Source organism: Vigna angularis, chromosome 1 (assembly GCF_016808095.1).
Source record: "Vigna angularis cultivar LongXiaoDou No.4 chromosome 1, ASM1680809v1, whole genome shotgun sequence".
NCBI classification, from domain to species: domain Eukaryota; kingdom Viridiplantae; phylum Streptophyta; class Magnoliopsida; order Fabales; family Fabaceae; genus Vigna; species Vigna angularis.
Window position 1 is genome coordinate 34,912,213 of NC_068970.1, and position 16,195 is coordinate 34,928,407.

Consider the following 16,195-nt stretch of genomic DNA (forward strand, 5'->3'; position numbering starts at 1 on the left):
TATGATGTATGAATAAAGTAACAAATAGATATAGCATAGCAACCATAATGACATCCATAGAACAATAATATTGAATGGGAAAATTACATCCCAACAAAATAAATATAATTCCTTTGTTTGAAATTTCAAACATAAAATATCTCTTCGAGAGAGCATTTCAATAATCCCAACTTAATTTACTTTATCAATCAAAATACTCAAGCAAAGCAGAGAATATTCCATTAATGAGAAAAAACAGAAACTAAAGCACCAAAATTGTAGCCGTTTCTAGCTTAATTTTCCCCAAGCTCAAATTTCAGTGTCATAGTCTCACAAGTAGTCTTCATAACTTTATAATAGCCACGAATCGGACCCTTATTCATTATTCATGTGTGTTAGAATAAATAATCTTTAATAGGATTTACTTTTAGGTGTTGTGTACTTTCTGCTGGACCTAGTTCCTAGAAGTATCTTTTAGAATTATCTTCTATTTCCTCTCATTCATTATATCTGATGTATCCCAAGCTAGTAATACATTTAATATCCTTCCAACAACTTTCACTATTGCTTTTAATATCCAACTAACAACACTCCCCCTCATGCTAGTGAATGGATATCTATCATTTTCAACTTGCATGTGAGATCATGAAATTGCTTAGTGGGAAGACCTTTTGTAAATAGATCTGCTAACTGAAGTCCAGATGGGATGTAAGATGTAGTGATAAGGTCATTATCCAGTTCCTCTTTAATAAAGTGTCAATCTATCTCTATGTGTTTGGTCCTATCATGCTGAACTGGATTATGAGCAATGCTAATAGCTAACTTTTTATCACAACAAAGGATCATTGGTTCATCACATGCCACCTTAAGATTATTTAGAATAATTCTCATCCATAACAATTCACACACCCATTCAGACTCTGCACTAGACCTTGCAAAAACATTTTGTTTCTTACTTCTCCATTTCACCAAATTTCCACCCAAGAACATGCAATATCCTGAGGTGGACTTCCTATCTATGACAGAACGTGCATAATCTGCATCAATATACACTTCCATTTTTAATATTTCATCTCTCTTAAACAATAATCCCCTTCCTAGACTTGTCTTCAAATATGGAAGGATTTTGTTTACCGTTAGTAAATGTCTCTCCCTTGGATCATGGATGAACAGACTAACAACACTCACAACATAGGCTATGTCTAGTCTGGTGTGAACTAAGTAAACGAGCTTCCCAACAAGTCTTTGATATTGGCCTTTATTTACAGTAGAATTGCCTTCATCGCTTCCTATTCTATGGTTTTCAACTATATAAACTCCAGTGGTCTTGCAATCAATCATATTTGTTTCTTTGCGAAGATCAATAACATACTTTTTATGGGAGATAAAGCTGCCATTTGTCGAGTGATGAATCATTATTTTCTTCACTTCACTTAGTTTATTGTGCTAGAATTAATCAGGGAATCGTACTTAAATATCCACTATTTTCCCATTTTTTCCTAATTGTGCTCAATTTGATCAGAAATTCTTATTTTAATTAATTTGAATCGTCTGAAATTAATTATTTACATTATTGACTGTAGGGGAATTTTTGGAAAATATTTTGGGACTTAGAGAAATGCCACCTCAATTTTATTTTAAGCTAAAATGAGAAAGGAGGTGTGATGTGTAATTATGGGAGTGCACACGGATATGAGCTTAAATGGAAAAGCTTATTTTAAAAGGAAAAATTGGTGCTGGATGCTAATAGGAAGGACGTGGACGCTGCTGAAGAAGAAAAGCACATTGTATTCTTATGTGTTATGGATTTATTTTGTTTATGGCCCACTTTGTCACTCATTCACGCGGAAGCACAATTGGCTTAGAAGAAGTGCATACCACACGGCCATACCAAAGGGAATCTTCTTTCTTTCTTTGAAGAGCACACCAATGGAGGGGCCCATAAAGGAGGCCAGCATTATTTTGGTGCTATCCAGATGTTGAAAAGAGAGGGCAGCAGCACATAGAAGAAGATTAAGTACGCTGCTCCAGCCGCCACCTAGGATTGGAAAATTCATCTTGGCTTGAAGAGGGAGCAGCTGCACTTCACGCTCTAGCTCATTCACATCCAGCACCCGTCCACAGTTACACGTCCAGCGGCGTCCAGCTGGGGAAGCAAGAAGACCGTTCAACACTTCACTGCACCAGTTGTTCCAGCAGTACGTCCGGCAGCAGCAGCAAAGAGTGATGGCCAGTAGTGATGTCTCAACATGGAGCAGCTGCAACCACCACTTGTCACGGCTTGGCTGGAGGAAAAAGAGGATTCATTCACTTCATGGAGGAGTAGCATGTTGTCACGGCCAGGAGGTGCATGGTGTCTCGGCTGGAAAGAAGAAAGTACAGCAGATGTCTCGGCCTAGAGATGGAGAAGCCAACAAAAGAGTGAAGAGCACCTGGTCCAGCAGTTTGGTCACAGCCTTGATCTTGGAGAAAAAGCATCCAGCAGAGTGAAGAGATGGTCACGGCCATGACAACTTCCGTCCAGCAAGCACAGTAGAGGAAGCTTCACACGGACAGCACCCATGGAGAGCACGGTGTTGATTAGAAGAGGAAGCAACGTGTAAAGGGAGAAGGAGATGTTGAACGGTCCAATAGTTTGGGAGATGAGGAGGCTACGGTTGGTGTCTTGGAACGGAGAAGAGTGTACACGGCAAATTGAAGAAGAAGACAAGTGAGGTGGAAAATGGAGGACCCCACCTTCTTGACTTTGGCACGCCCAAGGAGCTAAATAGCTGAACATTTGACAAAAGAAATTCCTTGAAACAAGGAGCTGCCAATTAGAGACAACAAACGTGAAGTTCGAAGGAATTCAGGAGCTGCCAATTGGAGATAAGACAAAACAACCAAGCTGAAATGAAGGAGGATTACACAGGAGTTGGTCCAGAGAAATGGCTATAAAATGGCAGCAGCAAGCAGAGAAGAAATTCATTAGGATTTAGAATTAGATTAGGAGTAGTTAGTACCACTCACGGCTTGGAAGAGGCTTCTGCCTCTTCCTTTTTCCTTTCCCATTAGCAAGCTCTCTTAGTTTCTATTTTCAACAGTGCAAAAATAGTGTTTTATTTCTGAAGTGTATCAGTGTTTGGAACAGTTTGTTAATTTTATTTTCACGGCATTTTATTTCAAGTCTTGTGTCTTTGCTAAATTTGATTTCCAATTAAGTGCTTTTAATTTTACTCTCTCTTTTATTTTACTGTTTACTATTTTCTGAACCGTTAAATTCTGTCAATGTATTTTTCTGTTCATTTTATTTTCAAACATCATTTTTACGGTTTATTTCTGTCAATGTATTTTCACTGATGTTTTTATTTCTGCGTTTAATTTTACCGTTTTTGAATATTTACTGTTCTGTTTTTACCGTCTTTTACTGTTAAGTTTTTACCACCGTGAAAATTTATTTTAGTGTTTTTAAATTCAGTTGTGTTTAATTCCTAGTTTTAATTTATATTTATTTTTCAGTCTCAAACCAAAAATCACAAACCCCCCCACTTCGTGTAAAAAAAAAATCTGAGACTAAACCAACACAAATTGGTCCTTGAGAGACGACCTAGGAGTCACTTCCTAGTCTATACTGCATTCTTTGATGTACAATTTTTGCGAGAGGCGCGACCCTCTCGTCATCGAGTAAGCTACTTCTATCCCAAGGATGTACTTCAATTTTCCTAGATCCTTCATTTCAAATTGGGTGGTAAGCTTTTCTTTCAAGACTTGTATCTCATGTTCATCATCTCCTGCAACAATCATATCATTAACAAACACCAAGAGTAGTGTAAGTTTACCTTTTGGGGAATTCTTGATGAATAAGGGATGGTCACCTTGACTCTGCCAATACACCATGGAGATCATAACCTGACTGAGTCTACCTAACCAAACACGAGGTGACTGCTTGAGCCCATACAAAGCTTTCCTCAACGTACATACTTTATTCCCTTCTTCAATAGGCCTAAAACCTGGTGGAATTTCCATATAGACTTCTTCCTCTAATTGTCTATTTCAAGAAAACATCTTTCACATCAAATTGTTCCAATTCCCAACAAAAATAAGTTGTCAATGAGAGAATGATTCTAATTGTATTCATCTTTGCCATTGGAGAAAATGTCTCCTCATAATCATCACCATAAGTCTGAGTAAATCCTTTAGCAACTAATATTGCTTTGTAATGTTGTAATGTGCCAATAGATTTATACTTTACATTATAAAATGCATCCTACTACCTTTTTATCCAGTGGCCTGTTAACAATTTCCCACGTTTGGTTCTTTTCTAAGGCACTCATCTCTTCATTCAAGGCCCGAACCCAATTCTCATCCTTCAATGCTTGAACTGAAGTAGGGACTCTAATTGCATCAATGGTAGAGAGGAAACTCTGGAGTTGCATAGATAGGTTTTTAGTGGTCATAGAGTGAGAAATACGATACTTGGTACAAGACCGAGTTTTTTTGCTCAAAACAATGGCCAAGTCATCAAGGCTAGGTTCACAATTAATATTCAAGGAATTTTCCAAAGGTTCAACTGTGTCAGAAGAAGGAGCACATACCTCTGGGTCAGATGATTGGTGTGGTTCTTAGGTTAGGATGCTTTTGTTTTAGGATAGAAGAGAGAAAAAGCCAAAGAGATATTACCATAAATATGATCAGATGCACTTGAGTCAACAATCCATGGATTGAATCTCCATAGATTGTGAAATGCACAATGTTGACAAATTAGAAGTTGTAGATGATTGGGCTAGGTAGTTGGATTTCAACCTTAAGTATTCCTGATATTCTTCATTAGAGAACTTTTACTCGAATCCTTCTGATTTGGAAATATTGGCTGTATTGTCAGGAAAGCCATGTAATGAGTAACAATTTTCTTGAGTGTGGTCCATTAATTTACAATATGTGCATTGACAACAACTTCTACCACCGTGAGTTATTAGAAGGTTCTAGAGATCTCATGTAATTATTACTTAAGGATTTGAGTTCTCCATATATAGAAGTTGATGGACTGTTTCAAATGAATCAATTGAATAAAATCTTCTTTCTTTCATATTAATGCTTTCAAGTGCCCCCAAGATAACGACTACTTTATGAAGATAAGGCAATACCCAAATTTTTGGATATTGTGACACTGATTAAGCTAGTTCACCTATGGATAGACACTCTACTACAGGATATTATGTTTTTGCTTGGAGGAAATATTGTCTCTTTGAAAAGTAAGAAGCAAATTGTTGTTGCCCCATCTTTTTATGAAGCTAAGTATAAAGCAATGGTATATCTTGCCTGAGCTTATACGGATAAAAATGTTCTTATAAGAATTAGATTTTTGTAACATTTAAGCAATGAAGATTTACTGTGATAACCAGGTCCACATTGCTTCCAATCCAATGATCTATGAGAGAACTAAAGACTTTGAAATTTATTGCCATTTTAATCGAGGAAAGTTGTTGCCCAAAGAAACATGCACCGAGTTTGTCAGATCAAATGATCAACTTGCAGATGTATTCACAAAATACTTGACAGGTCTCCAGATCAAATGTACTTGTTTCTAACTTGATACATACAATTTGTATGCTCTAGATTGAGGGATAGTGTAAGAATAAATAATCTTTAATAGGATTTATTGGTAGGTGTTATGTGCTTTGTATTGGACCTAGTTCCTAGAATTATCTTTTAGAATCCTCTTCTATTTCCTCTCATGCATTCTATCTGATATTGTATCTGATGTATCCCAAACTATTATACATACGAAACCCTAAGAGAGGGAGAGATACACTCTCAAATTCACTCTAATTGCTCTGTATTTTTCACAAGTAGGCCCAGTGCCTTATAAAGTACCCTAATCCTCATATTACCTGATTATCCTTCAAAGCACCAGTTTCGATAATGAATGAACCAAAGAAAATCCAAAGCAGAACCCATTAAATCCTAAACCGTTCGCCATCCAATCATATCAACCACACATGCCAAAACAAATTCCCATATCAAGATCAATCAGGAAGATTAAGATACAATGCAGCCACAGTATATCTTATACAAATACTAAAATGTACCTAAATAATTACGAACTACTACCAACTTCACCATACAAATAACAAACAACTGAACAATTTTTCATGAAAAATTAAGATGGAACTGCACTACTCAAGTGAGTATTGATAGCGCACTTATCTCAATAATGCTCACAAGTTGCAACATAACCTCACTGTTAAGTTGACTAGCAAATACATACCTAATAGGTGTGGTTGACAAAATTGAGATTGTAAGAAAGTAGAGATTAGCCACTCGTCTGAACTGCAGGACAAACAGGAACTGTTATCTTCTATGTAACATAAAAATATTGATAATGTGACAAAGGATACACACTTACAAACATCATTTAACATCAGTCAATGATATACAAAATTACACAACTGATTATGCCATATTAATTTGAGCAAAAGTTGTCATCACACATATTGTAGAGCACAAGAACCATCTCATTTTTCTTTATGAGCAAATAAATCAAAAAGGAAATTTGATTGCAGCCACATGAATTTGTAACGTACACTAATGGTGAGAAAGCGGATATAGGAAGAAATAGAATGATTGAAAAATATAATCAGCAGCAGTGTACAGAATGCCTCATATGTCTTGAGGTTGGTCCTACATACAAACATCAATATAAACATACCAACCAGACATATTAAATGTTCATGATCAGACCCAAAATAGAAATCTGTCTGAGGTTCAAATAGAAAGGAAAATTTGTAAATATTATATAAGAAAAATGGGAAATATTCCAAGGAAGATGAGGATAGAGAGAAAGCCTATAATCAGTTACTCATGGAAATACATGCATTATCAGGCCTGTGTCCACATTTATTATGATTATAGAAAACAGTTAATACAATTAAAAAATTCAATTATTAGAACAGTTATCATGATAAAAAACAATTATCAAACCATAACAAGTAAAATTGTAAGAAAATATGTACAGCAAAAAAAAACAATTACAAAGAGAATCCCCTTCATTAATGGTGTAGAATATAGATTAAGTTGCTTATGAAAGAGTGGGATCCTGGGTAATGGATATATAAGGTGGGAAACTATCAGAAAAGGGAGGTAAAAAGTGGACAAGGATTTTCAGGAGAGAACAGGCACGGTTTAACAGTCCAGTATTATACTTTTCCCTTCTGTATTTCAGTCTTCAGTTTTCCTTTGATCAGATCTTGTATCACTTTGCAATAGAATATGTAGTGCAAATGTGAGAATGCGAGACAGTGGAATGTGTCCCTATGTGGAAAGGGCACTTTTGGACGATATGAGGTGTCTCCTGGCAACAAGACCTTGGAGTCTTTCACTTGGAATGTTGAGGGGTTTTACCTGGACAAAGGACTTCATCCCAGCTATGGTGAAAATAACAAAAGCTTAGTCTTAGGTGAAACTAACAAAGTTACCCATGGAATACCAAAAAACCTAGAACATTATTCTAAAATGCCAAAAGAACTAGAACACTTCTTTGCACGATTGTATGCTAAGCCAGATCAAGATAATTTTTTGTAGGAATTATGGTAGATGTGGATCTTCAATATGATCTGCCATTGCAAATTATGCTGGAGAGAAAATGCTTTGCCTTGGTAGTTTTGATCTCGAATATGAAAGAGTTCCAGAATTTTGTCACTCATGTCAAATGTTGAACATTCTTCACAAAATTGTAGAAGGAATAAAACCATGGCATATAGTCAAAAGGAAAACAGATGTTTGTTCAAAAGACATAATTTGATGTATATGGGTAAGGGTGTAGACAACACTGAATCTAAGAAGCAGGGTTTACAAAATGGTGATTAAGAGCATAGCATGACTAATCATTGCATGGAATCTCTAGGAATGGAATTGTGGGAAGACAGAAGGCTTCATAGTATTAAACCAGAGAAGGAAATGTAGGATGGACAGCTTTCTGATGCACGTATTGCTATCAATCTCTTCATGTCACACGACCTCTAAACATTACACCACTGAATCCCCAATCATTTGCTTGTTGTGCAATGACAACACCAATATCCACTAATTGTTGTTTCAAGGTATGGTTGTCGGTTGACATCTCTTATAATTCATCGATACAAGAAGCAAATTTTCGTGTGAAGGAATCAATATCTATACATAACTCAGGAAATAATAACACAAATGATTGTATACATGATCACAAGACCATCAGTCTTGTGCCAGATATTTCAGGTTTAGAAGATGAGGATAAGGTTGCTCTGCAGGATTTTGGGACTAGAGGAACATCAAAGAAAACAAGATGATATTGAAGGAAGTCTATCTGGTTCAGAATCTGAGAGAGGACAGCAAACTCAGAATTTATAATCTTCAGAGGAACAACCTAATATTCAGAATACCATCAAAATTTTGAGGTGACAGTTGAAAAAGAGGAGGAACTTGATTCAGCTAAGCAAGAAATTTCACCTCAAGCTGTGGTAAAAAAGAACTTAGGAAGGTCCCTTAAGAAGAAAGATCTGGTTATACACTATACTCGAAGATATGAAAACAAATAATCATGCAGTTCAAATGTCCGTATTAGAATTTTGGAGGAATAGCCTATGTGGAATGCTTATATGGGTATAGTTACTTGAAGAACTTGAATGAAGTAAAACAGACTTACTACACTGTTACAATTTTACTCCTGTATTTAGAGTACAAAGGAGCATAATACAAAAGGTCAAGGCACTTCCTTGAACCCTAACCTAAAAGTTGGGTTCCCATACATAAATAATAATAATAAAGAAACATTACATTTCAATATAGTTTTTATTGTTTGGTATAAACTACTGCTCATTTCACAAGTTTTTTTTTTCTTCTAATTCAATACAGGCTATCACAGGTTTAGGTTTGCTTGATTTCATGGGTTAGGTGGCGTCCCCCATGGTTTGTGCTTTGCTTTCTCCTTTCTTAAAGCTAATTTCTTATGAAAACTTAATGCTTTCCTGAGAGAAATAAATATAAAAGAAATTAAACTTGACGTACAACCAATCACTATGCTGCAAAACTTCTCATTCAATCTTGGGGGAACAGAAGTGGATATAAGAATGGATTGGCTGGCCAGTCTGGGGGATATAGAAGCAAATTTAATAAATCTCAATCTGAAAAAGGATGGAAAGAGGTGAGAAGGTCATAAAAGGGGATCCATCCCTTCGTAAAACTCACTTCTTGAAAGACAGCATGGAAGGCTCTATCAAATGATGGAATTGGGTACTAGTGTAGCAGCTGCACTTTGCAGAGCAGAAGTCAGCCCCTCTGCAACCGAACTAATTTGTTCTAGCAGATTATGAAGATGTTTGGCAAACTGCAAGAAAAAGGAGGAAAAAGGTGGGCAAGGATTTTCAAGAGTGATTAGACACTCTTTGTCCAGTATTATATTTTTCCGTTTTGTAATTTCATCTGCATTTTTCTTTTTATCAGATTTCATATCTCTTTGAAACAGATCAGATCAGTCCCGGTCTTGTAATCTTTTGGTACCTATCAGTTTATTAAAAGTTTAAGTAGAAAATCTAGTACATAAGTCGTGGATAAAAACAACCAATGAGTGTGGATGCCAGCAGAACAACCATTCAAGCTCCCCGCAGAACAACCAAGGCAACTACATCACTAAAAGAAGCCCTAAAATAAACAGAGGTCGAGAGCAAAGTAAAGAGTAGAGAAACAGAGGCGAAGCATCACTGACTGCGACAGCAGCAGGCGCGTGCAAGGGTGGAAAGTGTCAGCAACTCCAAGGAAAGCGGGCTCCGACAACTCCACGAGCAGCGAGTGCCAGCGACTCAGAGTGGCATGTGCCGATGAATGCAACCCTAGTTGAAAAAGGTAAGAGTGTTGGGCTTCTCATGAATTGGGTCGATCACAGGACAAAAAGGATTAACATGGCCCATGATCCCCCCATTAAGCAAGTATCCTTGCATAGTCGTTCAGATCCACACCACTTAAAATCCGCCCTCTATGTCAACTCGCTTGGTGCTCCAAACTCGTAGGATCGTGCAATTTTACGATCTTACTCTTGATTTTAACAACACTGGTAATTAATCATATTTGCAAAAATGTGCCAACTAAAAGAGTCGCAATATATACTTTCATAAAATACTAAAGATAATAGTTTCCAGAAAATGTAACTAACAACTCATGTACGTAAAAGACTTTTCATTGTTTGAACACTGGAAATCAATTGCGTCTGACATGCTCTTTAAAATCAGAAGCTTGGAGTAACTTACCTGCTCAAATAGTCCTTTTGGCAAAAAGGTGAAGAAGTTATATTTGGTGGTTGATATAGAATTCCCCTGTCACAGTGGAAATTAACTAATCAAAATTACTAAAAATGGGTATGTGAAATATACATTATAATACAAACAAGAAATAGTTGAAATTACAAGAAATAGTTGAAACTACAAGAAACAGAAACTAGAATCGATTTGATTTCACAATGATCAATTAAATAGGCAAACTGCGCTGACTTTATTGACTGAATTTCAGTTGATATACATGTTTAAAGAAAACTAGAAAAAAGTAGGTAAGTTTCATAGAATTATTATTTTCAAATGTCTGGCCAATAATAATGGGCAATCTTATACATCACAAGCTTTTTACGTGAATTCTTCCATCCCAGATAATCTAAAAGTCCCAGATTGGTAGAAACAACATTGCCTTGGAAATAAAAATCCACTTACCAATATCCTTTTTCATGCTTCACAAGAGTTTGACTTCCTTCATATCAATTAAAGAGATTTCAAATGAATATAACCACCATATCACATATCTAATTATACAATTCAATGATTATACTACGAGTCCTATCCACCTTTTTGATTCAATATAATACATTTTTTTTGCATTTTATTTCTTATAAATGAGATTACATTTCTCTTCTCCATAGTCAAAAAAATACTGTTAGAAGTGGACTTTAAGCCTAACTCAACCCCACAAAATCGGCTTGTAGGGTGAGTTTTACACCCACTTATAAACTATGAATTGGTCTTATCTTTAATCGATGTGGAACTTCCAACACACCCCCTTATGCCGAAGTATATACATCTCGAGCGTAAGATTAGACATTTTTAATGGGTGGTCCGATAACAGTCCGATAGCGAGTGAAACAATATGTCCAACAAACAACAAATTATCGCTAGGATAGGCTCTAACCATGGCTCTGATACCATGTTAGAAGTGGACTTTAAGCCTAACTCAACCCCACAAAACCGGCTTGTAGGGTGAGGTTTGCACCCACTTATAAACTATAAATTGGCCTTATCTCTAGTCGATGTGGGACTTCCAACAAATACTTATGCCTGTTATCCAGAAAAAACACTACAAAATTTTCTAAACTGCTGTCAACCGCTATTTGCACCCTAGTTCAATGTTAAACGTCAAGAAAAATGGAATAGTGCAATCAATTGTAGTTAAACCCATGCTAGATCAATTAGTTTGTTTTATAGTTATCACAATATTATGTGATTCACAATTTGAATATTTTGATACAATACATTTTGGCTACCTGCCAATTTCTATCACAAGATAAATCTTAAATGACTTTGTATCTTACTATATATGAATGAATCTATGAAATTTCGTATCCCCAATAAGATTCACAATAGGTTTTTACTCTGTAACCAATTCCCAAAAATAATAAAGTCAAGCAAAAAATTGTAGATGAAAAGGAAATTCCAAAAGCACTTGTCAACTTATCCTATTTGATTATTCCACTTTTATTTGTCACTCACTTATTCAGTGGATGTACTCTATTTAGCTATTTAACTGTTTCACTTATTCCATGCATGTACTCTACTTAAGTATTTAGTTGTTGTCTTTTCATTCTTCTAAAATAAACACTTCATAAACTTAGATATGACTAAAAATTTTGTTTAGGCCAATGCTTAAGCCATTCTATCTATTTCTACTTTGAAGTGTTTGCATTGAGAACTATATATCTTCTATATGGTATATTTGAAGTAATTTTTCATTGTACCTGAATCATATGATTCGATACAAAATAACAATTAAAGACTCAAAAATAAATGATTTACGATGTCAATTTGAAAACTTTGGTCTTCAAATTTGCTGTACAAGGGTGGGTATTTTCACTTTTTGGCTTGGCTTTCTTGCTTGTTTGAAGTCCAAGCCAACTCACCATTCTTGTTTGAACCCACAGTCACACACCATTCTTCACAAAGTAGCACATTTTTTTAATTAGACATCTACATTCTAAGATTGGTATACTATAATTAGCTTTTGGCATTTATGTTTTATGCCTTATAATGAAATGTATATGCTGTATGTGCTAATTTTGGAATTGTTAAGTTTCTTACAGCATTACAGGTTGCTCAATAAAAGATCACTTGACATTTATATGGATCATTAATATGAATTATAAAATTTGTAAAGTTGAACTATTTGATTTACAACTTCTACAATCTGCCATCTTTACCTCCCCTCCTATAAAAGGGTATACTTATATTGTGTACGAAAAATTTGTACGTGTTGTCTTTAGAGCTGTTAGCTATTATACAGCTATATCTCTTGTTTTGTATGTGTACTCTGTTAGCTATTACTGTTTTATAGGATATATATTTTATTGCGAGTGGTTATCTATAAGTCTCTTGTAAGCTTCTAATTTCACCAGTAAAGAACGAATACAGTTTTGTCATAAATTTGCTAGCATGCAGTTCGTTTCACATGGTATCTAGAGCAAAAATTTTTACGTGAATCCTGTAGTTTCAGCCATGCTATCTCACTGAAGATGATTGTACACTTCATCACATTAATCTGAAGTATCAAGCCTGGGAAATTCAAGACCAAACATTACTTGTTTGGTTTCAATCTACTCCCTCTATGTTGGTTTTGTCACGAGTCACTCCTAGAGGTTTGGGAGAAGATTCATGAATACTTTGGTCTTCAAACAAAATCTCATGCTACATTTTCTCTTATATAACTTCGTCATCTAGATTATTTTACTTGAGATTAAAACTGATAAAATATATTCTTGAGGGCTTAACAGATCCCTCTCATTATCTTCTATATATATTGGAAACACAAGAGTACATGGAACATCAAGAGTCTGCACTAGACCTCTAGGTACAGAACTACGTACGACTCATTAATGGTCTAGCAGACAAGCCTTAATGATGATATATAACAGTAATTATTCTAACACTCCCCCTCAAGCTGGAGCATACAGATTGTATGTACCAAGCTTGGAACAAATAAACTCAATCCAAGGTCCCCTTAATGACTTAGTCAACACATCTGCGAGTTGGTCATTTGATCCAACAAACTCGGTACATATTTCTTTTGACAATAACTTTTCCCGAACAAAATGACAATCAATTTCTATATGTTTAGTTCTCTCGTGAAACACTGGATTTGATGCAATGTGAAGAGCAGCTTGGTTATCACAATACATCTTCATACTCTGGATGTCACAGAAGCTAAGCTCTTGAAGGAACTACTTCACCCATATAAGTTCACATGTTAGTGACGTCATTGCCCTATATTCAGCTTCAGCTGTTGATCGAGCCACTACATTTTGTTTCTTACTTTTCCATGAGATAATGTTTCCTCCAAGGAAAACACAATATCCAGTAGTAGATCATCTATCAATAGGAGAACCTGCCCAATCGGCATCACAATATCCTGATACCTGAAGGCTTCCTTTTTCTTCATGTTAGAATAATTACTAAGTCTACTTGTTAGTGTAGTCAGTAGGACTAAAATACGGGGTAGTGTGTTGGGTTATCTCTAATCATTGTACCTAGCAGTCTAGGATAGTGACTTGACCCTCTATCTCTCTATTGTATCAACTCTTTATCTATATAAATAACAAAACATGAGAGGTGTCTTTCAAGCCCTCAAGAACATTTTTATCTCAAGTTGGTATCATAGCAGGTTCATCCTGCTCTGGTTTCTGTCCTAAAGTGGTCCACCAGCATTGTCATTGATGTTTGCATCTTTCCGGTGGCCATTGCCGCCATCCGCGGTTGTCTTGCCACTATCGGCAGCTGTCAACTACAGTTTGAAGCTCTTCAAGTTAGTTCTCTGCCATCTCGCATCTATCCGCCGCCGTCCGCCGCCCTCCACCGCCGTCCGCCGTCATTGTTCCATCCGGCGACCACTGGATCTGGTTCGCCTCTTCACGCGACAACCAACCCCACCGGTGCCAGCGTCTGATTCTTCCCCACGCTCCGCCACGCGCCGCTTCTTTGTGCGCAGCAAACAGGCGCGTGCAGCTCACGCGCCGCCCTCTGGCCATCAGAAAGTCACTGCGACACCTCCATAGCCGTCGCCTGTACCTCCTCTCTCTGCTCTGCCGCTCAAAACCCTGCTTCAGTGAGGTCCAGAAGCTCCCCTTGAAGAAAACCCTAAGAAACCCCTAGGGTTTTCTAGTTCCTCTCAGTTTTCTGGCTCCTTTCTGGTTCCTCTCCTATTTTTATCAACAATGGCGTCTGGAAGTGTTCTTTCTTTCTCTGGAAGTCCCTCAATTACTTCTGAAAAGCTAAACGGAAAGAATTACCTCTCTTGGTCTGCTGCCGTGGAAATGTGGTTTCTCGGTCAAGGACATTATGACCACCTTGAGCAGGATGGAAGCCAAGTACCTTCTGAAAAAGCTGAACAATGGAAACAAGCAGATTTCCAATTGTGTGCCCTATTGTGGCAATCTGTGGAACCCCGACTTTTGATATCTCTTAGAGCCTTCAAAACATGTCACTCGTTTTGGAAGAAAGCTCAAAGCATTTATGCTAATGATATTCAACGTCTCTATGATACAACAAACAAGCTTGCATGTCTCAAAATGACAGACCATGATATGGTCTCCTTCATGACTAAAGCCCAAGCAGCTGTGAAAGAGTTGAGAATGTTCTTCGAAGTGGAATCTTTGGAAGACATCAAGAAGAAGCTTGACAAGTATTATATGGTGATGATCCTCCGTGCTTTACATCCAGATTTGAATCATATCAGAGATCAACTTCTGACAAGTCATGAGGTCCCTTCCTTGGAAGCCTTGACCACACGTCTTCTTCGTGTTCCAGTGCCTCAATCTCAGGAAGCTCATGAAACAATGGAACCATCTGTCATGGTTGCCACGCGAGGAAGAGGAGGATGTGGCACTAAAGGAGGAGGACGTGGAGGTCGGGGACGTCCACACTGCACTTACTGTAAGAGGGTGGGTCACACCCAAGAAAACTGCTACTCCTTGCATGGTTTTCCTTCAAAAACAGCCAATATCTCTAAGGCTGAAACTCCCACTTCCAACTCCAAGCTCACTGAGGAAGAGTATCAAGAGTATCTGCTCAATAAAGCCTAACAGCTTGGCACAATCATCTCAATCCCCAAGTTTGTTGTATCATAGAGACGTTGAATATCATTAGCATAAATGCTTTGAGCTTTCTTCCAAAAAGAGTGACATGTTTTGAAGGCTCTAAGAGATATCAAAAGTTGGGGTTCCACAGATTGCCACAATAGGACACACAATTGGAAATCTGCTTGTTTCCATTATTCAGCTTTTTCAGAAGGTACTTGGCTTCCATCCTGCTCAAGGTGGTCATAATGTCCTTGACCAAGGAACCGCATTTCCACGGCAGCAGACCAAGACAAATAATTCTTTTTGTTTAGCTTTTCGGAAGTAATTGAGGGACTTCCAGAGAAAGAAAGAACACTTCCAGACGCCATTCTTGATAAAAATAGGAGAAGGAAAAGCGCGACAGTGAGGAACCAGAAAACCCTAGAGGGTTTCTTAGGGTTTTCTTCAAGGGGAGCTTCTGGACTTCACTAAAGTAAGGTTTTGAGGGTCAGAACAGAGAGAGGAGGCTCAGGCGACAGCTATGGAGGTGTCACGGTGACTTTCAAACAGGCAGAGGGCAACGCGTGAACAATACGCGCCTGTTCGCAGCGCACAAAGAAGTTACACGTGGCGGAGCGTGGAGGAGAATCAGACTCCGGCACCGATGGGGATGGTCGTCGCGTGAAGAGACGAACCAGATCCAGTGGTCGCCGGACGGAACAGTGACGGCGAACGGCGGCGGATAGTGGCGGACACCAGCGGACAGATGCGAGATGGCAGAGAACCAAGTTGAAGCACTTCAAACTGCAATTGACAGCTGCAAATAGTGACAAGACAACCGCGGACAACGGCAAAGGGCACCGGACAGATGCGAACAGCAATGACAATGCTGGTGGACAACCC

At 37.6% G+C, this 16,195-nt stretch overlaps 1 protein-coding gene across 6 annotated transcripts in view; it reads right to left on the reverse strand.

Annotated features, from left to right (window-relative positions):
- Positions 1–16,195, reverse strand: part of LOC108321443 (phospholipid-transporting ATPase 3) — a 37,836-nt gene that overhangs the window by 17,369 nt on the left and 4,272 nt on the right. For 2 of the 6 annotated variants that reach the window (XM_052871629.1, XM_052871630.1), the window contains 3 exons: positions 10,236–10,301; positions 6,543–6,639; positions 6,227–6,288 (listed from right to left, as the gene is read on the reverse strand). In XM_052871629.1, the coding sequence (XP_052727589.1) occupies positions 6,227–6,288; positions 6,543–6,639; positions 10,236–10,301 (225 nt within the window). Of the gene's footprint in view, positions 1–5,849; positions 5,923–6,226; positions 6,289–6,542; positions 6,640–10,235; positions 10,302–16,195 lie in introns of those variants that run through there. The other 4 variants (XM_052871628.1, XM_017553186.2, XM_052871632.1 and 1 more) reach the window with 3 other exon arrangements.